At 47.4% G+C, this 24,056-nt stretch overlaps 4 protein-coding genes and 1 long non-coding RNA gene across 5 annotated transcripts; 4 read left to right on the top strand and 1 right to left on the bottom strand.

The window, feature by feature from the left end:
* Positions 1-2,456: 2,456 nt before the first annotated feature.
* Positions 2,457-6,804, top strand: LOC144005374 (uncharacterized). Its single transcript, XM_077503498.1, has 4 exons — positions 2,457-2,620; positions 2,679-2,762; positions 3,113-3,522; positions 6,793-6,804. The coding sequence occupies exons 1-4, from the start codon at positions 2,512-2,514 to the stop codon at positions 6,802-6,804; spliced, it is 615 nt and encodes a 204-aa protein (XP_077359624.1). The 5' UTR covers positions 2,457-2,511.
* Positions 6,749-12,427, top strand: LOC144005373 (uncharacterized). Its single transcript, XM_077503497.1, has 4 exons — positions 6,749-6,913; positions 6,972-7,055; positions 7,411-7,721; positions 12,416-12,427. The coding sequence occupies exons 1-4, from the start codon at positions 6,805-6,807 to the stop codon at positions 12,425-12,427; spliced, it is 516 nt and encodes a 171-aa protein (XP_077359623.1). The 5' UTR covers positions 6,749-6,804.
* Positions 12,372-17,931, top strand: LOC144005371 (uncharacterized). Its single transcript, XM_077503496.1, has 4 exons — positions 12,372-12,536; positions 12,595-12,678; positions 13,029-13,438; positions 17,878-17,931. Exons 1-4 carry the CDS (start codon positions 12,428-12,430, stop codon positions 17,929-17,931), a joined length of 657 nt encoding a protein of 218 aa, XP_077359622.1. The 5' UTR covers positions 12,372-12,427.
* A 707-nt stretch (positions 17,932-18,638) lies between these two features.
* On the bottom strand, positions 18,639-19,494 carry LOC144005610 (uncharacterized). Its single transcript, XR_013279625.1, has 3 exons — positions 19,305-19,494; positions 19,123-19,239; positions 18,639-18,763 (listed from the first exon to the last, which is right to left on the bottom strand). It is a non-coding gene; the product is annotated as an uncharacterized LOC144005610 (long non-coding RNA).
* Positions 19,495-19,616: 122 nt separating this feature from the next.
* On the top strand, positions 19,617-23,986 carry LOC144005370 (uncharacterized). The gene is made up of 4 exons (XM_077503495.1): positions 19,617-19,755; positions 19,814-19,897; positions 20,246-20,655; positions 23,930-23,986. The coding sequence occupies exons 1-4, from the start codon at positions 19,647-19,649 to the stop codon at positions 23,984-23,986; spliced, it is 660 nt and encodes a 219-aa protein (XP_077359621.1). The 5' UTR covers positions 19,617-19,646.
* The last annotated feature ends 70 nt before the right edge of the window (positions 23,987-24,056 follow it).

Raw genomic sequence — 24,056 nt, 5'->3', positions numbered from 1 at the left:
ATCAGGTCAAACATTGTTACAAACCAGCAAAATAACAAAACGATGCTGCACTTAAAATCACCTAGGAATAATTTAATTACCATGACAGAATTTGACTCAGTGGATCAAAATACTGTAGTAGACTTGGTTCAGCAATTGAAACCTTCCACGAGCTGTCTTGACACAATTCCCTCTGGCTTTTTCAAAACCATTGTGAAATCTGTTCAGATCGATTTACAACAAATAATTAATTGCTCACTTCAATCAGGTGAACTTCCTAAATGTCTGAAAGTAGCCGCCGTCAAGCCCATTCTAAAAAAGAGAACACTGGATGTCTCCCTGCCAGCAAATTATAGACCAATCGCAAACCTTCCCTTCGTAACTAAAATAGTTGAAAAAGTGGTTTTTAATCAACTCAGCAATTTTTTGAGCTTAAACGGACTTTTGGATAAATTCCAGTCAGGTTTCCGACCTCATCACAGTACAGAAACAGCTCTGATTAAAGTACTGAATGATATAAGATTGAGCACTGATGCAGGGAAGGTATCAGTGCTCGTCTTGTTGGACCTCAGTGCAGCATTTGACACGATTGATCATAATATACTGTTAGACAGGCTGGAAACTTGGGTGGGATTAAATGGAACAGTCCTTAAATGGTTCAGGTCCTATTTGGAGGAAAGGAGTTACTTTGTGACCATTGGAAATTTTGAATCTGATCGAAAGGCCATGACATGTGGGGTCCCTCAAGGGTCAGTCCTTGGACCCCTGTTGTTCAGTCTGTATATGTTACCTTTGGGTCAAATGCTTCAGAACACCGATGTTGACTATCATAGTTATGCAGATGACACACAACTGTATTTATCTATGTCCCCAAATGACAGCAGTTCTATTAACGCATTGTGTCATTCTCTAGAGCAAGTTAACAACTGGATGAACCAAAATTTCCTTCAGCTGAACGAAAACAAAACGGAGCTCATTGTTTTCGGCAATAAAGAAAAGAGGATTGCTGTTAAAAAACAGCTTGAGTCACTGTCTTTAGAAACTAAAGACCAAGTTCGAAATCTTGGGGTACTAATAGACTCAGATCTGACCTTCAGCAATCATATTAAATTCATCACTAAAACAGCCTTTTACCAGCTGAAAAACATATCCAGACTGAAGGACTGCATTCTTCAAGCAGACCAAGAGAAGCTTATCCATGCTTTTATCTCCAGCAGACTAGATTACTGTAACGGTCTTCTGACTGGACTCTCTCAAAAGAACATGAGACAATTGCAGCTCATTCAGAACGCTGCAGCTCGAGTTCTGACCAAAACAAAAAGATCAGAACATATTACTCCAGTACTTAAGGATTTACACTGGCTCCCTGTCAGCTGTAGAATCGATTTTAAAGTTCTGCTACTCGTCTATAAATCACTAAATGGTTTGGGTCCTGAATATATCCAAGAAATGCTGATTGAGTACAAACCCAGCAGGGCTCTGAGATCTACAGACTTGGGCCAACTAGTGGAACCCAGAGTTCGAAGCAAACATGGTGAAGCTGCATTTAGCTATTATGCTGCACACAGATGGAATAGGCTACCAACAGAAGTGAAGTCAGCCCCGAGTGTAAATGCTTTCAAATCCAGGTTAAAAACTTTGCTTTTTTCTTATACCTTTGATTAGGGACTTTTAAACAGCTTTAATTAAGTGTTTTTTTAATTATTATTTTTATTTTTATTTTTATTTTTATTTTTATTTTTATTTTTATTTTTATTTTTATTTTTATTTTTATTTTTATCATTATCATTTTAAACTTCCTTATGTTAAATTTTTTAAAGTTTGTTGAATAATGTTTTAAGATTGTTAGTTTGTAACCTATTTTCATTTATTTTTCTTCCTCTGAATGTTAACTACTGTTTCTTGATGCGTATGTGTTGTCTTTCCTCGTGTAAAGCACATTGAGTTGCCTTGTGTATGAAATGTGCTATACAAATAAACTTGCCTTGCCTTGCCTTGCCTTGCCTTGCCTGGGGGGGGATTTCAGTTGCTGCCTTGACCCAGTGTTGGATAGGTGCTCCACAAAACCTATTATTTCATTGGCAGCAAGAACTGTAAAGACATTTATGGCCATTATCAGATTCATAGAGGTTCTTTAATCCATTCGGTTCACCACACCGATACACGTATTGACTACTTTTTGATTGATGATAGGCTCCTTCACACAATCGCTTCCTGCTCCTACAACCCGATTGTTATATCTGATCATGCTCCTCTCAGATTAGAGATGGTTCTTCAACGTGTTGGGGTCTCGAGACCACCCTGACCACCAAATGTGTATAAAGAACGATTACGTTTTAAGCCCGGCATTGGATTCATCTTGTGTAGCACCAGCTGGAAGCCATTATTTTAGTGACAGTTATGAAAAAGACAGACCACATGAGCTTTTATATCAGGTGACAGGTGGCCACAGATGCTGCTAATTGGCTATAATTAGCACCAGCGTCACCTGCTATAAAAGCTCATGTGGTCCGTCTTCAGAAGTATCACTGAATGATGGCTGCTGTTTGGTTTTTGGTTGTGCTGGCGTATGCACTTTTGATGGGCGCTGATGCTAGATCAGAAGGATCCAATGTTGGGCAGAAAGAAGGAGCTGTGCTAGGTAAGGTTTGATTAATTAAATTTCTGTTTGTGATGCCTAAGACTTGTCTTTTCTACAGATGTGAAATCCAATGATGTTTCACTTGAGGAGGCTTTTAAACTTCTGCAGCGTTTGAGTTCTGCGTTGAACTTGCAAAATGAAGGTGAGGAAAAATTGGGTGTTTTGCCATCAGGCTACCTGGGATGGTTTATTTTGGAAATAGTCATGCTGAATTAAAATGTGACTCCCTCAGACAAGTCTGAACTAAAACATATTTGTGCAAGTATTAATGCATAAAACTAGCATGTGCAAGATTTTCTCAAAGGTACTGAATTTAAGTGTTGCATCAAAAATTACTATTTATCCAAATTTTAAATGAATTCACATTTTAATAGTTCTACCTGTTGCTGGCATTAATGGCAGTGGTTGGATAACTTTTGTAGTACCCAGTTTTTTTGTAATCTGAACTGCAACTTTTTTTTTTTTTTTCCTCCCCCATCAATTAAATGGCAGCCAAGGATGATGTAGTGAGCAACGAGGACCATGCGCCGCACCACAACGTGAGCCACGTGGACCATGCGCCGCACCACAACGTGAGCCACGTGGACCATGCGCCGCACCACAACGTGAGCCACGTGGACCATGCGCCGCACCACAACGTGAGCCACGTGGACCATGCGCCGCACCACAACGTGAGCCACGTGGACCATGCGCCGCACCACAACGTGAGCCACGAGGACCATGCGCCGCACCACAACGTGAGCCACGAGGACCATGCGCCGCACCACAACGTGAGCCACGAGGACCATGCGCCGCACCACAACGTGAGCCACGAGGACCATGCGCCGCACCACAACGTGAGCCACGAGGACCATGCGCCGCACCACAACGTGAGCCACGAGGACCATGCGCCGCACCACAACGTGAGCCACGAGGACCATGCGCCGCACCACAACGTGAGCCACGAGGACCATGCGCCGCACCACAACGTGAGCCACGAGGACCATGCGCCGCACCACAACGTGAGCCACGAGGACCATGCGCCGCACCACAACGTGAGCCACGAGGACCATGCGCCGCACCACAACGTGAGCCACGAGGACCATGCGCCGCACCACAACGTGAGCCACGAGGACAATGCGCCGCACCATAACGTGAGCCACGAGGACCATGCGCCGCACCACAACGTGAGCCACGAGGACCATGCGCCGCACCACAACGTGAGCCACGTGGACCATGCGCCGCACCACAACGTGAGCCACGTGGACAATGCGCCGCACCACAACGTGAGCCACGAGGACCATGCGCCGCACCACAACGTGAGCAACGAGGACCATGCGCCGCACCACAACGTGAGCCAGCACGAGGACCATGCGCCGCACCACAACGTGAGCCAGCACGAGGACCATGCGCCGCACCACAACGTGAGCCAGCACGAGGACCAGGCGCCGCACCACAACGTGAGCCAGCACGAGGACCAGGCGCCGCACCACAACGTAAGCCAGCACGAGGACCAGGCGCCGCACCACAACGTGAGCCAGCACGAGGACCAGGCGCCGCACCACAACGTGAGCCAGCACGAGGACCAGGCGCCGCACCACAACGTGAGCCAGCACGAGGACCAGGCGCCGCACCACAACGTGAGCCAGCACGAGGACCAGGCGCCGCACCACAACGTGAGCCAGCACGAGGACCAGGCGCCGCACCACAACGTGAGCCAGCACGAGGACCAGGCGCCGCACCACAACGTGAGCCAGCACGAGGACCAGGCGCCGCACCACAACGTGAGCCAGCACGAGGACCAGGCGCCGCACCACAACGTGAGCCAGCACGAGGACCAGGCGCCGCACCACAACGTGAGCCAGCACGAGGACCAGGCGCCGCACCACAACGTGAGCCAGCACGAGGACCAGGCGCCGCACCACAACGTGAGCCAGCACGAGGACCAGGCGCCGCACCACAACGTGAGCCACGATGTCTCAGACTATCAGGATGACACAATGGAGGACGATGTGGCAGAAGTTTCAGTGAATGTTTGACCTGTGCTCTTTTCTTCATGGCTGCACCATTAATAAAAGCATGGAAGTACTATAATTTTATGCACGTTTTATTTTTGGTCTTCCACTCCACACATCCTACAACTGACATTCTCCCATTTATCAAGCGCTCCTTTGACACCGTATGTCTTGTCATCTTTGTCTTGTGTTTGACAGTTGGGGGGGGGGGGGGGGTGCGTTTATGTGTGTGTGTGTGTATATATATAATTTTTTTTTTTGTGGCATTCACAATTCTACTTGGAAATTCTTGGGCATAACCAACACTTGCTATACCTCTATTCTTTTAACTATTATGTCCCGCTTGTAAGGCTGTTTCTGTAATTCAGAAAAGTCCCTCAAAGATATTTTCATACATGCCACAATTTATATGAGGCAAAAAAGAGGGGGGAAGCAAGAAGATGGCAAAGCCAATTTTAGCATTTTCGATTGTTTGACAGTTGGGGTGGGGCCAAACAAAAACCAAAGATGGCAGCTTTCCTCTTTAGGCTGGCTGTGGCTGGCGAAGGATCAGCATTGTCATCTGTAGGAGCATAAATGGCCCCTCACACTTCAATCAGGTGACTTCCTAAATCTCTGAAAGTAGGTGCTGTCAAGACCATTCTAAAAGAGGATGCTGGATGTCTCCCTGCTAGCAAATTATAGACCAATTGCAAACTTTCCTTCACCAAAATTGTTGGAAAAGTGGTTTTTAAATCAACTCAATTTCTTGTTTCTGGCCTGGTAACATCTTGGGATCCTGTCAGAGGGGCTGGATGGGATGGCCAGGGAGAGGGAAGTCCTCCCTGTTGGAGCTACTGCCCCCATGACAGACTCCAGACAAGAAGTAGATGCTTTAATGAGCATTTATCTTTCATGGCCAGTCACTGAACCAGAAATTGAGACCTGCAAGGACACTTTTTCAAGTTTTGTGTAGCAGCAAACAATGTTGAGAAAAGGGAAAACAAAGCCATAATTTTGATGCCTAAGCCAAGTAAGACTTTACCAATTTGTCACTTCAAGTGTACCAACAACTCAGAAGTTTATACAGTAGCCAAACTTTGTAGGCTCCCGAACTGAAAGTGTTTGACTCAACTAGAGGTCCCCACTCCAAAAAGGTTGGGGGAAGAAAAAGGTCAGAGAGGCAGTTGCATAAAACTTGATGCATTTATTAAAGCTGCAACAACCGAGACAAGTGCACACAATTATACATTCACTGACACATCCTGCTCCAGTCTGTTACTCAAGATTTTCATTGTAGGGGTGGTCCTGGCCCATGGTTCCGTTGGGGTGGGCCTGGCTCAGAGCATCATCCTTGGCTGCCCGCTGAAAGATTAAAAAATAAATAAATAATAAATTGCATGTCAGATAACTTACAAACAGGACACTATGATCATGATTTCCAACCATTGTGCCATCTATTCTTTGCCAGTGATTCAGAACTATAAAATGTGCTTCCACTACATGGCAGAAGGTACAATAATTTGTCTATCCGCCTTTGGCATAATACTACTTTTAGTTACTTTGCTAAAGTTTGGGATAAATTTTGAAACACATGACTCGAGTATCTTTAAGAAAACGATATCTGTTTTTTGAGGTCATTTTTTTTTTTCTGATCTCCCAGATGTGGCCTCACACTTTATAATTGTTGGGGGGGGGATTTCAGTTGCTGCCTTGACCCAGTGTTGGATAGGTGCTCCACAAAACCTATTATTTCATTGGCGGCAAGAACTGTAAAGACATTTATGGCCATTATCAGATTCATAGAGGTTCTTTAATCCATTTGGTTCACCACACCGATACACGTATTGACTACCTTTTGATTGATGATAGGCTCCTTCACACAATCGCTTCCTGCTCCTACAACCCGATTGTTATATCTGATCATGCTCCTCTCAGATTAGAGATGGTTCTTCAACGTGTTGGGGTCTCGAGACCACTCTGACCACCAAATGTGTATAAAGTACGATTACGTTTTAAGCCAGGCATTGGATTCATCTTGTGTAGCACCAGCTGGAAGCCATTATTTTAGTGACAGTTATGAAAAAGACAGACCACATGAGCTTTTATATCAGGTGACAGGTGGCCACAGATGCTGCTAATTGGCTATAATTAGCACCAGCGTCACCTGCTATAAAAGCTCATGTGGTCCGTCTTCAGAAGTATCACTGAATGATGGCTGCTGTTTGGTTTTTGGTTGTGCTGGCGTATGCACTTTTGATGGGCGCTGATGCTAGATCAGAAGGATCCAATGTTGGGCAGAAAGAAGGAGCTGTGCTAGGTAAGGTTTGATTAATTAAATTTCTGTTTGTGATGCCTAAGACTTGTCTTTTCTACAGATGTGAAATCCAATGATGTTTCACTTGAGGAGGCTTTTAAACTTCTGCAGCGTTTGAGTTCTGCGTTGAACTTGCAAAATGAAGGTGAGGAAAAATTGGGTGTTTTGCCATCAGGCTGCCTGGGATCGTTTATTTGGAAATAGTCATGCTGAATTAAAATGTGACTCCCTCAGACAAGTCTGAACTAAAACATATTTGTGCAAGTATTAATGCATAAAACTAGCATGTGCAAGATTTTGTCAAAGGTACTGAATTTAAGTGTTGCATCAAAAATGGCTATTTATCCAAAATTTAAATGAATTCACATTTTAATAGTTCTACCTGTTGCTGGCATTAATGGCAGTGGTTGGATAACTTTTGTAGTACCCAGTTTTTTTTGTAATCTGAACTGCAACTTTTTTTTTTTTTTTTTTTTCCTCCCCCATCAATTAAATGGCAGCCAAGGATGATGTAGTGAGCCACGAGGACCATGCGCCGCACCACAACGTGAGCCACGAGGACCATGCGCCGCACCACAACGTGAGCCACGTGGACCATGCGCCGCACCACAACGTGAGCCACGAGGACCATGCGCCGCACCACAACGTGAGCCACGAGGACCATGCGCCGCACCACAACGTGAGCCACGAGGACCATGCGCCGCACCACAACGTGAGCCACGAGGACCATGCGCCGCACCACAACGTGAGCCACGAGGACCATGCGCCGCACCACAACGTGAGCCACGAGGACCATGCGCCGCACCACAACGTGAGCCACGAGGACCATGCGCCGCACCACAACGTGAGCCACGAGGACCATGCGCCGCACCACAACGTGAGCCACGAGGACCATGCGCCGCACCACAACGTGAGCCACGAGGACCATGCGCCGCACCACAACGTGAGCCACGAGGACCATGCGCCGCACCACAACGTGAGCCACGAGGACCATGCGCCGCACCACAACGTGAGCCACGAGGACCATGCGCCGCACCACAACGTGAGCCACGAGGACCATGCGCCGCACCACAACGTGAGCCACGAGGACCATGCGCCGCACCACAACGTGAGCCACGAGGACCATGCGCCGCACCACAACGTGAGCCACGAGGACCATGCGCCGCACCACAACGTGAGCCACGAGGACCATGCGCCGCACCACAACGTGAGCCACGAGGACCATGCGCCGCACCACAACGTGAGCCACGAGGACCATGCGCCGCACCACAACGTGAGCCACGTGGACCATGCGCCGCACCACAACGTGAGCCACGTGGACCAGGCGCCGCACCACAACGTGAGCCACGTGGACCAGGCGCCGCACCACAACGTGAGCCACCACGACCAGGCGCCGCACCACAATGTGAGCCATGATGTCTCAGACTATCAGGATGACACAATGGAGGATGATGTGGCAGATGTTTCAGTGAATGTTTGACCTGTTCTCTTTTCTTCATGGCTGCACCATTAATAAAAGCATGGAAGTACAATAATTTTACGTATGGTTTTTATTTTTTTTTTTTGTTCCACTCAAAACAGTCCTACAACTGACATTCTCCCATTTAACAAAGCCTTGCTATACCACCATGTCTTGCCGTATATGCCAATTGTGGGGGGTATATTTTTATAGCTTTTTTTTTTTTTGTAGCATTCACAATTCTACTTGGAAAATCTTAGGCACAACCAACACTTACCCCTCAATTTTATCTGCCCTGCTTATAAGGCTATTTCTGCAATACAGTGAAGGCCCTCAGATATATTTTCATACATGCCACTATTTATATGGAAGGCAAAAAAAAAGTGGCAAAGCATTTTCGTCATTGTCTGGCAGTTGGGATAGGGAGCTGCTGCCCCCATGACAGACTCCAGACAAGCAGTAGTAAATGCTTTTATGAGCATTAACCTTTCATGGCCAGCCACTGAACCAGAAATTGAGACCTGCAAGGACACTTTTTTTTTTTTTTTCTTCTCTCCCCCCATCAAGTTTTGTGTAGCAGCAAACAAGTTTCTACAGTAGCCAAACTTTGTAGGCTCCCACACTGAAAGTGTTTGACTCAACTAGAGGTCCTCACTCAAAAAAGGTTGGAAGAAAAAGGTCATAGAGGCAGTTGCATAAAACTTGATGCATTTATTAAAGCTGCAACAACCGAGACAAGTGCACACAATTATACATTGACTGACACATCCTGCTCCAGTCTGTCACTCAAGATTTTCATTGTAGGGGTGGTCCTGGCTCATGTTTTTGATTTATGTTCATTTTTCCTTTCGGACAGCATTGTGACAATCAAACATTACAACATACAATTTTGACATATAATAACCGAAAAGAAAAAGGGCTGGCAGGAAGAAGCATAAAGCTTATAAATTCACGCCCCCATACTAAACTAGGACGCATAAAATCAAGCAAAAATAATAAAAATCAACAGAGATGATAAAATTTCACTCAGTTCATCAAGTCCATGAAGTTAATTATCCAGTTGATTACATTCGGAGACTTTTGATTCAGGCAAATGGATTATTGAAAGTTCAGTCAGTTCATCTTCACCAGTGATTTGATCGCATGTAGTTCATGACAGAAGATTCGTTCAAATTGATTGTTGATCACTTATTGATTAGTACCATGTGGATTATCACAGTCCAGCAGCTTTAGATAACTGGGCATAGTGAAAACCATGTGTCCGACACCTCCGTCACTCAGATCCGTCTTCATCACGATTTTGGTTCATCGCGATTTTTTTCTCCAGTTCAAGCAACCTTGTGGCCATGTCTCTCCTCATTCCGTTCATGGCAAGGTTGAGTGCTGCAAGGTCGTTTTTCACCAGAGAAGTGTCATCACAGGCCTTAGTTCGGCCGGCTTGCACGCCAGTGATGGCTCTCAGGGTGGCCTCAGCCATTCCCTCTGCATTCTTCTGGCGGTCAGACATTTTGCGTAGCATACGAAACAGCCAGTGGGATCCAATCCCAAGCAGCATCAGCATAACCACCAGCACAGCCAGCAGGTAAACGTCCTCCACGTCCTCAATCTCCAAAGGCGTCAGACACAATGATCTCCACTTAGCCCAGGAATCTTCAGCATATCCAGACATGTGAGTTCCACTTGGACATGAACGTTGAGTAGGTCCAGGTCTCATCGTAAAAAAGATTTTGTCAAACGCACTTAGAGACCAGCTAATTAAATCCATACTGGTTTGTCAAAAGTTTTTGGAGCAGAGTGTCCTTTTCTCAGCACTCAGCACAGATGCTGTTTTCTTTTTTTTTTTTTTTTTTTAAGAGCTCAGAATTGTTCATTCGGTAGTCTTACCGATTCAACGTCTTGTCATCATTGCTCTTTTTTTTTTTTTTTTTTTTTTTTTTTTTTTTTTTGTGTGTGTATGTGTGCGTGCGTTTACGTGTGTTTGCGTGTGTGCGTTTGCGTGCGTGCGTGTGCGTGCGTGCGTGCAAATACGTATAAATTTATACTCATTCATTCACCTAAAACCTTATAAATATCCCATTACCCTTCGCCTTAACCAGGTACTTCAGAATCTTGCCAGAGTCGTGAGGTTTAAATGGTCAGGAGACCAGAGAAAAGGTCAGAAAAAAAAAAGAAATAAAGAGAAAAGAAAGGTAAATCAAAGTGACATCCAGCACCGACCAAACACTTCCTGCCTTCCCCATGATTACAAAATCAAAGTCTTACGCCAACCCCGGAAGCCTCTAAATTCCAGCAAATTTAGCGAGATCTCAAGAGCCCAGAGGAAAAACTAAAGAGAGGAAGGAGGGAAGGATCGATAAGGCAGAGTGAGATCCATAGAAGCCAGTACATCCAATCCATCAAGGTGAAGTCCAGCACCAACAAGACCCCTCCTGCGTGGTTACAAAACCAGAGTCTTATGCCAACCCCAGAAACCTCATACTTCTAATAAATTAAGATCTCAAGTGACCAGAGGAAAAACTAAAGAGAGGAAGGAGGGAAGGATAGATAAAGCAAAGTGAGAACCACAGACACCAGCACCAACTGATTCAAGGGGCTGTGGGAGGGAGAGGGTACTTCTGTTGAGTTTCAGTAGATGCTGGTGCGACGGATCTGGCATGCATAAGGACCACCACCAAAGAAAGAAGCCGTCAACCGCGGTCCAGCAAAGCGAGCACTCCCCCCCCCCCGGAATCCCCAGGCCGCGGCAGCACCAAGGCCACCCCCAAGCCACCCGAGCGGACACCGGTCGGCGAGCCGACCCAGACACCCGGAACACCCCCGCCCCAGCCCCGGCCCACACCCCCGAGCCCAAGGCCGCAGAACGAGGCCCAGCGGGCCCCCACAGCGCCCCACCGGTCCCCAGCCCCCATCCCCCCACGACCCCCCCGCACCCCACCCAAACCCGCCATCCACCACGACCCAGGCCCCACCACCCCCGACCCCCAAACCCCCGAACACACCCCGACCCCCAGCACCCAACCCCCCACCCACCCATACCTCCACCCCCCCCCAAACAAGCCGCCCCCCCACAGATGCTGTTTTCAAATGATTCAAGATTCAATGTCCTTGCACTTCAACAACATAGTCAGACGTGTTTACATTTCTGTGTGAAGCTCCCTCCTTGTTGCCGTTGGGGTGGGCCTGGCTCAGAGCATCATCCTTGGCTGCCCGTTAAAAGATTAAAAAAAATAAATAAATAAAAAATTGCATGCCAGATAACTTACAAACAGGACACTACGATCATGACTTCCAACCACTGTTCCATCTATTCTGTGCCAGCGATTCAGAACTATAAAATGTGCTTCCACTACATGGCAGAAGGTACAATAATTTGTCTATCCGCCTTTGGCATAATACTACTTTTAGTTACTTTGCTAAAGTTTGGGATAAATTTTGAAACACATGACTCGAGTATCTTTAAGAAAACGATATCTGTTTTTTGAGGTCATTTTTTTTTCTGATCTCCCAGATGTGGCCTCACACTTTCTAATTGTTGGGGGGGGGGGATTTCAGTTGCTGCCTTGACCCAGTGTTGGATAGGTGCTCCACAAAACCTATTATTTCATCGGCAGCAAGAACTGTAAAGACATTTATGGCCATTATCAGATTCATAGAGGTTCTTTAATCCATTCGGTTCACCACACCGATACACGTATTGACTACTTTTTGATTGATGATAGGCTCCTTCACACAATCGCTTCCTGCTCCTACAACCCGATTGTTATATCTGATCATGCTCCTCTCAGATTAGAGATGGTTCTTCAACGTGTTGGCGTCTCGAGACCACCCTGACCACCAAATGTGTATAAAGAACGATTACGTTTTAAGCCCGGCATTGGATTCATCTTGTGTAGCACCAGCTGGAAGCCATTATTTTAGTGACAGTTATGAAAAAGACAGACCACATGAGCTTTTATATCAGGTGACAGGTGGCCACAGATGCTGCTAATTGGCTATAATTAGCACCAGCGTCACCTGCTATAAAAGCTCATGTGGTCCGTCTTCAGAAGTATCACTGAATGATGGCTGCTGTTTGGTTTTTGGTTGTGCTGGCGTATGCACTTTTGATGGGCGCTGATGCTAGATCAGAAGGATCCAATGTTGGGCAGAAAGAAGGAGCTGTGCTAGGTAAGGTTTGATTAATTAAATTTCTGTTTGTGATGCCTAAGACTTGTCTTTTCTACAGATGTGAAATCCAATGATGTTTCACTTGAGGAGGCTTTTAAACTTCTGCAGCGTTTGAGTTCTGCGTTGAACTTGCAAAATGAAGGTGAGGAAAAATTGGGTGTTTTGCCATCAGGCTGCCTGGGATCGTTTATTTGGAAATAGTCATACTGAATTAAAATGTGACTCCCTCAAACAAGTCTGAACTAAAACATATTTGTGCAAGTATTAATGCATAACTAGCATGTGCAAGATTTTCTCAAAGGTACTGAATTTAAGTGTTGCATCAAAAATTACTATTTATCCAAAATTTAAATGAATTCACATTTTAATAGTTCTACCTGTTGCTGGCATTAATGGCAGTGGTTGGATCACTTTTGTAGTACCCAGTTTTTTTGTAATCTGAACTGCAACTTTTTCTTTTTTTTTTTTCCTCCCCCATCAATTAAATGGCAGCCAAGGATGATGTAGTGAGCCACGAGGACCATGCGCCGCACCACAACGTGAGCCACGTGGACCATGCGCCGCACCACAACGTGAGCCACGTGGACCATGCGCCGCACCACAACGTGAGCCACGTGGACCATGCGCCGCACCACAACGTGAGCCACGTGGACCATGCGCCGCACCACAACGTGAGCCACGTGGACCATGCGCCGCACCACAACGTGAGCCACGAGGACCATGCGCCGCACCACAACGTGAGCCACGAGGACCATGCGCCGCACCACAACGTGAGCCACGAGGACCATGCGCCGCACCACAACGTGAGCCACGAGGACCATGCGCCGCACCACAACGTGAGCCACGAGGACCATGCGCCGCACCACAACGTGAGCCACGAGGACCATGCGCCGCACCACAACGTGAGCCACGAGGACCATGCGCCGCACCACAACGTGAGCCACGAGGACCATGCGCCGCACCACAACGTGAGCCACGAGGACCATGCGCCGCACCACAACGTGAGCCACGAGGACCATGCGCCGCACCACAACGTGAGCCACGTGGACCATGCGCCGCACCACAACGTGAGCCACGTGGACCATGCGCCGCACCACAACGTGAGCCACGTGGACCATGCGCCGCACCACAACGTGAGCCACGTGGACCATGCGCCGCACCACAACGTGAGCCACGTGGACCATGCGCCGCACCACAACGTGAGCCACGTGGACCATGCGCCGCACCACAACGTGAGCCACGTGGACCATGCGCCGCACCACAACGTGAGCCACGTGGACCATGCGCCGCACCACAACGTGAGCCACGAGGACCATGCGCCGCACCACAACGTGAGCCACGAGGACCATGCGCCGCACCACAACGTGAGCCACGAGGACCATGCGCCGCACCACAACGTGAGCCACGAGGACCATGCGCCGCACCACAACGTGAGCCACGAGGACCATGCGCCGCACCACAACGTGAGCCACGAGGACCATGCGCCGCACCACAACGTGAGCCACGAGGACCATGCGCCGCACCACAACGTGAGCCACGAGGACCATGCGCCGCACCACAACGTGAGCCACGAGGACCATGCGCCGCACCACAACGTGAGCCACGAGGACCATGCGCCGCACCACAACGTGAGCCACGAGGACCATGCGCCGCACCACAACGTGAGCCACGAGGACCATGCGCCGCACCACAACGTGAGCCACGAGGACCATGCGCCGCACCACAACGTGAGCCACGAGGACCATGCGCCGCACCACAACGTGAGCCACGAGGACCATGCGCCGCACCACAACGTGAGCCACGAGGCCCATGCGCCGCACCACAACGTGAGCCACGAGGCCCATGCGCCGCACCACAACGTGAGCCACGAGGCCCATGCGCCGCACCACAACGTGAGCCACGAGGCCCATGCGCCGCACCACAACGTGAGCCACGAGGCCCATGCGCCGCACCACAACGTGAGCCACGAGGCCCATGCGCCGCACCACAACGTGAGCCACGAGGCCCATGCGCCGCACCACAACGTGAGCCACGAGGCCCATGCGCCGCACCACAACGTGAGCCACGAGGCCCATGCGCCGCACCACAACGTGAGCCACGAGGCCCAGGCGCCGCACCACAACGTGAGCCACGAGGCCCAGGCGCCGCACCACAACGTGAGCCACGAGGCCCAGGCGCCGCACCACAACGTGAGCCACGAGGCCCAGGCGCCGCACCACAACGTGAGCCACGAGGACCATGCGCCGCACCACAACGTGAGCCACGAGGACCATGCGCCGCACCACAACGTGAGCCACGAGGACCATGCGCCGCACCACAACGTGAGCCACGAGGACCATGCGCCGCACCACAACGTGAGCCACGAGGACCATGCGCCGCACCACAACGTGAGCCACGAGGACCATGCGCCGCACCACAACGTGAGCCACGAGGACCATGCGCCGCACCACAACGTGAGCCACGAGGACCATGCGCCGCACCACAACGTGAGCCACGAGGACCATGCGCCGCACCACAACGTGAGCCACGAGGACCATGCGCCGCACCACAACGTGAGCCACGAGGACCATGCGCCGCACCACAACGTGAGCCACGAGGACCATGCGCCGCACCACAACGTGAGCCACGAGGACCATGCGCCGCACCACAACGTGAGCCACGAGGACCATGCGCCGCACCACAACGTGAGCCACGAGGACCATGCGCCGCACCACAACGTGAGCCACGAGGACCATGCGCCGCACCACAACGTGAGCCACGAGGACCATGCGCCGCACCACAACGTGAGCCACGAGGACCATGCGCCGCACCACAACGTGAGCCACGAGGTCCATGCGCCGCACCACAACGTGAGCCACGAGGTCCAGGCGCCGCACCACAACGTGAGCCACGAGGTCCAGGCGCCGCACCACAACGTGAGCCACGATGTCCAGGCGCCGCACCACAACGTGAGCCACGATGTCCAGGCGCCGCACCACAACGTGAGCCACGATGTCTCAGACTATCAGGATGACACAATGGAGGATGTGTCAGATGTTTCAGTGAATGTTTGACCTGTGCTCTTTTCTTCATGGCTGCACCATTAATAAAAGCATGGAAGTACTATAATTTATTTTTTTTCTTTAACTCAAAACGCCGTCCTATGCAACTGACGTTCTCCCATTTATCAAGCTCTCCCTTACCACAGTTTGTCATGTCTGACAGTTGTCGGGGGGGGGTATTTATTTTTATTTTTTTTGGTAGCATTCACAATTCTACTCGGAAATTCTCGGGCACAACCAACACTAGGTATACCACAATTCTTTCAACTATTTTATCTGTCCTTCTTATAAGGCTGTTGCCTTAATTCAGAACTCAGATACATTTTCATTCATGTCACAGTATGCCACAATTTATATTAAAGGCAAAAATAAATCAGACGGTTGCAAAGCCATATTAGCATTTTTAGTCTGTCTGGCAGTCGGGGTAGAGCCGAACAAAAAAAGATGGCGACTGACCTCTTTCGGCCGGTGGTGGCTGGCAAAGGATCAGAATTGTCATCGGAGCATAAATGGCCCCCAACACTTCAATCAGGTTAGCTTCCTATATCTTTGAAAGTAGCTGCTGTCAAGACTATTCTAAAAAAAAAGAACACTGGATGTCTACCTGCTCGCAAATTATAGACCAATTGCAAACCTTAAAAATTTAATGTTTTTAATAACCACAATTTCTTGAGTTAAATGATTTTTGGATAAATTCCAGTCAGGTTTCTAACCATCACAGTACAGAAACGGCCCTGATTAAAGTACTGAATGATATAAGATTGAGCACTGATGCAGGGAAGGTATCAGTGCTCGTCTTGTTGGACCTCAGTGCAGCATTTGACACGATGGATCATAATATACTGTTAGACAGGCTGGAAACTTGGGTGGGGTTAAATGGAACAGTCCTTAAATGGTTCAGGTCCTATTTAGAGGAAAGGAGTTACTTTGTGACTATTGGAAATTTTGAATCTGACCGAAAAACCATGACGTGGGGTCCCTCAAGGGTCAGTCCTTGGACCCCTGTTCAGTCTGTATATGTTACCTTTGGGTCAAATGCTTCAGAACGCTGATGCTGACTATCATAGTTATGCAGAAGACACACAACTGTATTTATCAATGTCCCCAAATGAAAGCAGTTCTATTAACGTATTGTGTCATTCTCTAGAGCAAATTAACTGGATGAACCAAAATTTTCTTCAGCTAAACGAAAACAAAACGGAGCTCATTGTTTTCGGCAATAAAGAAAAGAGGATTGCTGTTAAAAAAAAGCTTGAGTCACTGTCTTTAGAAACTAAAGACCAAGTTCAGCAATCATATTAAATTCATCACTAAAACGGCCTTTTACCAACTGAAAAACATATCCAGACTGAAGGACTGCATGCTTCAAGCAGACCAAGAGCAGCTTATCCATGCTTTTATCTCCAGCAGACTCGATTACTGTAACGGTCTTCTGACTGGACTCTCTCAAAAGAACATGAGAATATTGCAGCTCATTCAGAACGCTGCAGCTCGAGTTCTGACCAAAACAAAGATAAGAACATATTACTCCAGTACTTAAGGATTTACACTGGCTCCCAGTCAGTTATTTTTCCACTGAAAATCAGTGTTTTATGCCAGGATCCCTGCATGGAATAATGATAGCCTAGCAACTTCATTGTTTGCATCAACCATTCAGAGTATATTCAGTATCGTGAATGGTGACTTGCAGAGGTTAGGTTTATATTTCACTGATTGTTTTTTCTTGTGTGCTTTGCTTTCATTTCATTGTTGATGGTTCTGACAACATGATTGCAGATCAATCTTGGAGGAGCAGCTGGAAAAATCTATTACGAAAGAAAATTTATATTCACATTCTTACGAATGAAATCTGCATTAAGAGTTTCTCCCACACATTTCATACTTATGGGTACCACAGTACTTAACACACTGTACTGTCGGTGTGGCAACGCAAGCTTTTTGTGAATTAAAATCCCTTTTGGACCTCTCTGCCTTCTCACCCTGCTTCATCGCATTTGGGTCCACAATCACACCCCAAACATAACAGCATCCCTGTGTGTGATGTTTTACAAATTGTGCATGTATGTGTTGCATGTGTGTAGCTTGACTGATTAAAATGCAAGTTTTCCCACTCACTTGAACATGTGAACATTACGTGAGGACTCACAGGAATTCCAGCGATGTCAACTGTGTCAGCCTGGACGAGACGTGTTGTTGACTCCCATTTTAATACGTCACTTTGCATCACATTTTTTTTAATCCACAAAAAGACAACGGCAGACCCAGCTTGCTACATTATGACGTCCGCGGTTATTCGGCAGGCGGGCGAGCACGTCCTAACACGTAGTTTCGTATGTCAAAGAAACCGCGTCTGACCTCCATCCAGATTGTCATTGGCTAACTTTAGCTGTCAATTTAAGCCAAACGTGAAAGGAAGTTACTTCACGTCACACCCAGCGACTCATTTTATTGGCTACGAGCAACTTCCTTGTCACTTGTCAACCTACGGGAGCAGCCGTGGTCCAAATATGGCATTTGCTGCATGTCGTGTAAGAATTGAGAATTATTTTACGGGACTTTTGACGTCGTGGCCGGGACATAATTTAGCCCAAAATACAGGGCGTCCTAGCTAACACGGGACAGTTGGCAACCCTATTCGCGACAGTTGTGGCATAGCGCGCACTACCACACATCCTTCCCGCATCGTCCCAACGAGTTGACAGTTTGCACATATTTCCCGACCCAGTTGCCAAGTTTTGTCATCACAAAAATTTTGAACGTTTAAAAATTCTTGCCCCAACATGGCACGCAGCCATGATGGGTTTACGCACACTTCACGACTAGTTCACGCACTGGCATGACTCAAGTCATGTGCCAGCCTTGCATTAGACGTTACCAATTTGTCACTTCAAGTGTACCAACTACTCAAGTCCCTACAGTATCCAAACTTTGGAGGCTCCCAAACTTAAAAAAAGTGTTTGGCTCAACACAAGGTTCCCACTAGAAAGAAAGAGGAAAAATAGGGAGAAAAACATTTAAAAAAAAAAAAAAAAGTCAGAGAGGCAGTTGCATAAAACTTGATGCATTTATTAAAGCTGCAGCAACCAACACAAGTGCACACAATTATACATGCACTGACACATCCTCCAATCTGCCACTCAAGATTTTCATTGTAGTGGTGGTCCTGGCTCAGAAAATCATCCTTGGCTGCCCGTTGAAAGATTTTGGAAAAAAAAAACAAAAAAAACAAATTGCATGTCAGAATACAAACAGGACACTACGGTCATTATTTCCAACCACTGTGCCATCTATTCTGTGCCAGTGATTCAGAACTATAAAATGTGCTTCCACAAGATGGCAGAAGGTACAAACTGTGTTCATCCACCTTTTGGCGTAATACTACTTTAATTTACTTTGCTAAAGTTCGCAATATATTTTTGGTAAACACTTGAAGAAAACAATCTTGCAAGTTTTATGCATTAATGCTTGCACAAATTTGTTTTTGTTTAGACTTTCCTCAGGCAATCACTTTTCAATCAAACATGACTATTCCCAGCAAACCAAACCTGTCCGATGGGCAAAGATCCAATTCTTCTCGCCTTTATTTTGGGGCTTCAACACATTATTCAAAGCGTGCACCAGTTCAAGAGCCCCCTCAAGTGAAACGTCATTAGATGTCACATCTGGAGAAAACAAGTCGTAGTTACCTCAACACAGACAAACAGAGATTTGAATTATCAAACTTTACCGAGTACAACGCCCTTTTTAAACCCGGCATGGGATTCATCTTGTGTAGCACCAGCTGCAAAAACTAAGGCCTCATTTCAGCATTTGGGTAAAATAAATATTAACCTTAAACACCAAACAAACAGTTTCCAACCACCTGTGTCCATCAACGTTGCATGCCCCAACACAACCAAGAGCCAAAGAGAAGCCATTATTTCAGTGACAGCTATGAAAAAGTCAGACCACATGAGCTTTTATAGCAGGTGACAGATGGCCACAGATGCTGTTAATTGGCTCTAATTAGCGCCAGCGTCACCTGCTATAAAAGCTCATGTGGTCCGTCTTTTTTGTCATTATCACTGAAATGATGGCTGGTGTTTGGCTCTTGGTTGTGCTGGTGTATGCACTTTTGATGGACACTGATGCTAGATCAGAAGGATCCAATGTTGGGCTTAAAAAGGGAGCTGTGTTAGGTAAGGTTTGATTCATCAAATCTCTGTTTGTGATGCCTTAGACTTGTCTTTTCTATAGATGTGAAATCCAATGATGTTTCACTTGAGGAGGCTTTTAAACTTCTGCAGCGTTTGAGTTCTGCGTTGAACTTGCAAAATGAAGGTGAGGAAAAATTGGGTGTTTTGCCATCAGGCTGCCTGAGACTGTTTGATATCAAAATGTTAGGCTGGATTGAAATGTGACGGCCTCAGACAAGTCTAAACTAAAACTTTTGTGCAAGCATTAATGCATAAAACTAGCATGTGTAAGATTTTCTCAAAGGTACTGAAGCTAAGTGTTGCATCAAAAATTACTATTTATCCAAAATTTGAATGAATTCACATTTTAATAGTTCTACCTGTTGCTGGCATGAATGGCAGTGGTTGGAAATCACTTTTGTAGTGCCCAGTTTTTTTGTAATCTGAACTGCAACTTTTTTTTTTTTTTTCTCCCCCATCAATTAAATGGCAGCCAAGGATGATGTAGTGAGCTACGAGGACCAGGCGCCGCACCACAACGTGAGCCACGAGGACCATGCGCCGCACCACAACGTGAGCCACGAGGACCATGCGCCGCACCACAACGTGAGCCACGAGGACCATGCGCCGCACCACAACGTGAGCCACGAGGACCATGCGCCGCACCACAACGTGAGCCACGTGGACCATGCGCCGCACCACAACGTGAGCCACGAGGACCATGCGCCGCACCACAACGTGAGCCACGAGGACCATGCGCCGCACCACAACGTGAGCCACGAGGACCATGCGCCGCACCACAACGTGAGCCACGAGGACCATGCGCCGCACCACAACGTGAGCCACGAGGACCATGCGCCGCACCACAACGTGAGCCACGAGGACCATGCGCCGCACCACAACGTGAGCCACGAGGACCATGCGCCGCACCACAACGTGAGCCACGAGGACCATGCGCCGCACCACAACGTGAGCCACGAGGACCATGCGCCGCACCACAACGTGAGCCACGAGGACCATGCGCCGCACCACAACGTGAGCCACGAGGACCATGCGCCGCACCACAACGTGAGCCACGAGGACCATGCGCCGCACCACAACGTGAGCCACGAGGACCATGCGCCGCACCACAACGTGAGCCACGAGGACCATGCGCCGCACCACAACGTGAGCCACGAGGACCATGCGCCGCACCACAACGTGAGCCACGAGGACCATGCGCCGCACCACAACGTGAGCCACGAGGACCATGCGCCGCACCACAACGTGAGCCACGAGGACCATGCGCCGCACCACAACGTGAGCCACGAGGACCATGCGCCGCACCACAACGTGAGCCACGAGGACCATGCGCCGCACCACAACGTGAGCCACGAGGACCATGCGCCGCACCACAACGTGAGCCACCACGGCCAGGCGCCGCACCACAACGTGAGCCACCACGGCCAGGCGCCGCACCACAACGTGAGCCACCACGACCAGGCGCCGCACCACAACGTGAGCCAGCACGACCAGGCGCCGCACCACAACGTGAGCCAGCACGACCAGGCGCCGCACCACAATGTGAGCCATGATGTCTCAGACTATCAGGATGACACAATGGAGGATGATGTGGCAGATGTTTCAGTGAATGTTTGACCTGTTCTCTTTTCTTCATGGCTGCACCATTAATAAAAGCATGGAAGTACAATAATTTTACGTATGTTTTTATTTTTTTTTTGTTCCACTCAAAACACTGTCCTACAACTGACATTCTACCATTTAACAAAGCCTTCCTATACCACCATGTCTTGCCGTATATGCCAATTGTGGGGGGTATATTTTTATTGCTTTTTTTTTTTTTTGTAGCATTCACAATTCTACTTGGAAAATCTTAGGCACAACCAACACTTACCCCTCAATTTTATCTGCCCTGCTTATAAGGCTGTTTCTGCAATACAGTTAAGGCCCTCAGATATATTTTCATACATGCCACGATTTATATGGAAGGCAAAAAAAAAGTGGCAAAGCCTTTTCAGCATTTTCATCATTGTCTGGCAGTTGGGGTAGGGAGCTGCTGCCCCCATGACAGACTCCAGACAAGCAGTAGTAAATGCTTTTATGAGCATTAACCTTTCATGGCCAGCCACTGAACCAGAAATTGAGACCTGCAAGGACACTTTTTTTTTTTTTTTTTTTTTTTCTTTCTTCCCCCCCCCATCAAGTTTTGTGTAGCAGCAGACAAGTTTCTACAGTAGCCAAACTTTGTAGGCTCCCACACTGAAAGTGTTTGACTCAACTAGAGGTCCTCACTCAAAAAAGGTTGGAAGAAAAAGGTCATAGAGGCAGTTGCATAAAACTTGATGCATTTATTAAAGCTGCAACAACCGAGACAAGTGCACACAATTATACATTGACTGACACATCCTGCTCCAGTCTGTCACTCAAGATTTTCATTGTAGGGGTGGTCCTGGCTCATGTTTTTGATTTATGTTCATTTTTCCTTTCGGACAGCATTGTGACAATCAAACATTACAACATACAATTTTGACATATAATAACCGAAAAGAAAAAGGGCTGGCAGGAAGAAGCATAAAGCTTATAAATTCCCGCCCCCATACTAAACTAGGACGCATAAAATCAAGCAAAAATAATAAAAATCAACAGAGATGATAAAATTTCACTCAGTTCATCAAGTCCATGAAGTTAATTATCCAGTTGATTACATTCGGAGACTTTTGATTCAGGCAAATGGATTATTGAAAGTTCAGTCAGTTCATCTTCACCAGTGATTTGATCGCATGTAGTTCATGACAGAAGATTCGTTCAAATTGATTGTTGATCACTTATTGATTAGTACCATGTGGATTATCACAGTCCAGCAGCTTTAGATAACTGGGCATAGTGAAAACCATGTGTCCGACACCTCCGTCACTCAGATCCGTCTTCATCACGATTTTGGTTCATCGCGATTTTTTTCTCCAGTTCAAGCAACCTTGTGGCCATGTCTCTCCTCATTCCGTTCATGGCAAGGTTGAGTGCTGCAAGGTCGTTTTTCACCAGAGAAGTGTCATCACAGGCCTTAGTTCGGCCGGCTTGCACGCCAGTGATGGCTCTCAGGGTGGCCTCAGCCATTCCCTCTGCATTCTTCTGGCGGTCAGACATTTTGCGTAGCATACGAAACAGCCAGTGGGATCCAATCCCAAGCAGCATCAGCATAACCACCAGCACAGCCAGCAGGTAAACGTCCTCCACGTCCTCAATCTCCAAAGGCGTCAGACACAATGATCTCCACTTAGCCCAGGAATCTTCAGCATATCCAGACATGTGAGTTCCACTTGGACATGAACGTTGAGTAGGTCCAGGTCTCATCGTAAAAAAGATTTTGTCAAACGCACTTAGAGACCAGCTAATTAAATCCATACTGGTTTGTCAAAAGTTTTTGGAGCAGAGTGTCCTTTTCTCAGCACTCAGCACAGATGCTGTTTTCAAATGATTCAAGATTCAATGTCCTTGCACTTCAACAACATAGTCAGACGTGTTTACATTTCTGTGTGAAGCTCCCTCCTTGTTGCCGTTGGGGTGGGCCTGGCTCAGAGCATCATCCTTGGCTGCCCGTTAAAAGATTAAAAAAAATAAATAAATAAAAAATTGCATGCCAGATAACTTACAAACAGGACACTACGATCATGACTTCCAACCACTGTTCCATCTATTCTGTGCCAGCGATTCAGAACTATAAAATGTGCTTCCACTACATGGCAGAAGGTACAATAATTTGTCTATCCGCCTTTGGCATAATACTACTTTTAGTTACTTTGCTAAAGTTTGGGATAAATTTTGAAACACATGACTCGAGTATCTTTAAGAAAACGATATCTGTTTTTTGAGGTCATTTTTTTTCTGATCTCCCAGATGTGGCCTCACACTTTCTAATTGTTGGGGGGGGGATTTCAGTTGCTGCCTTGACCCAGTGTTGGATAGGTGCTCCACAAAACCTATTATTTCATTGGCAGCAAGAACTGTAAAGACATTTATGGCCGAACTTGCATTATCAGATTCATGGAGGTTCTTTAATCCATTCGGTTCACCACACCGATACACGTATTGACTATTTTTTGATTGATGATAGGCTCCTTCACACAATCGCTTCCTGCTCCTACAACCCGATTGTTATATCTGATCATGCTCCTCTCAGATTAGAGATGGTTCTTCAACGTGTTGGGGTCTCGAGACCACCCTGGAGATTGAATGATCAACTTCTTAGTGATGAGGAATTCCTAAACTTCATTGCTGGCCTAGTTGACCTTTTCGTGAGTACAAAT

Source organism: Festucalex cinctus, chromosome 17 (genome assembly GCF_051991245.1).
Source record: "Festucalex cinctus isolate MCC-2025b chromosome 17, RoL_Fcin_1.0, whole genome shotgun sequence".
NCBI lineage: Eukaryota > Metazoa > Chordata > Actinopteri > Syngnathiformes > Syngnathidae > Festucalex > Festucalex cinctus.
The sequence above is the reverse complement of the archived record's forward strand: the minus strand, read 5'-3'. Positions and strand labels throughout refer to the sequence as shown.

Excerpts from the sequence above, each read along its gene's own strand:
- LOC144005374 (XM_077503498.1), top strand. The coding sequence starts at position 2,512 with ATGATGGCTGCTGTTTGGTTTTTGGTTGTGCTGGCGTATGCACTTTTG. Across the intron at positions 2,621-2,678 it reads GAAAGAAGGAGCTGTGCTAG|ATGTGAAATCCAATGATGTT; the intron begins GTAAGGTTTGAT and ends TCTTTTCTACAG. Across the intron at positions 2,763-3,112 it reads GTTGAACTTGCAAAATGAAG|CCAAGGATGATGTAGTGAGC; the intron begins GTGAGGAAAAAT and ends ATTAAATGGCAG.
- LOC144005373 (XM_077503497.1), top strand. The coding sequence starts at position 6,805 with ATGATGGCTGCTGTTTGGTTTTTGGTTGTGCTGGCGTATGCACTTTTG. Across the intron at positions 6,914-6,971 it reads GAAAGAAGGAGCTGTGCTAG|ATGTGAAATCCAATGATGTT; the intron begins GTAAGGTTTGAT and ends TCTTTTCTACAG. Across the intron at positions 7,056-7,410 it reads GTTGAACTTGCAAAATGAAG|CCAAGGATGATGTAGTGAGC; the intron begins GTGAGGAAAAAT and ends ATTAAATGGCAG.
- LOC144005371 (XM_077503496.1), top strand. The coding sequence starts at position 12,428 with ATGATGGCTGCTGTTTGGTTTTTGGTTGTGCTGGCGTATGCACTTTTG. Across the intron at positions 12,537-12,594 it reads GAAAGAAGGAGCTGTGCTAG|ATGTGAAATCCAATGATGTT; the intron begins GTAAGGTTTGAT and ends TCTTTTCTACAG. Across the intron at positions 13,439-17,877 it reads ACCATGCGCCGCACCACAAC|GCGGGCGAGCACGTCCTAAC; the intron begins GTGAGCCACGAG and ends GTTATTCGGCAG.
- LOC144005370 (XM_077503495.1), top strand. The coding sequence starts at position 19,647 with ATGATGGCTGGTGTTTGGCTCTTGGTTGTGCTGGTGTATGCACTTTTG. Across the intron at positions 19,898-20,245 it reads GTTGAACTTGCAAAATGAAG|CCAAGGATGATGTAGTGAGC; the intron begins GTGAGGAAAAAT and ends ATTAAATGGCAG. Across the intron at positions 20,656-23,929 it reads ACCATGCGCCGCACCACAAC|ATTAGAGATGGTTCTTCAAC; the intron begins GTGAGCCACGAG and ends TGCTCCTCTCAG.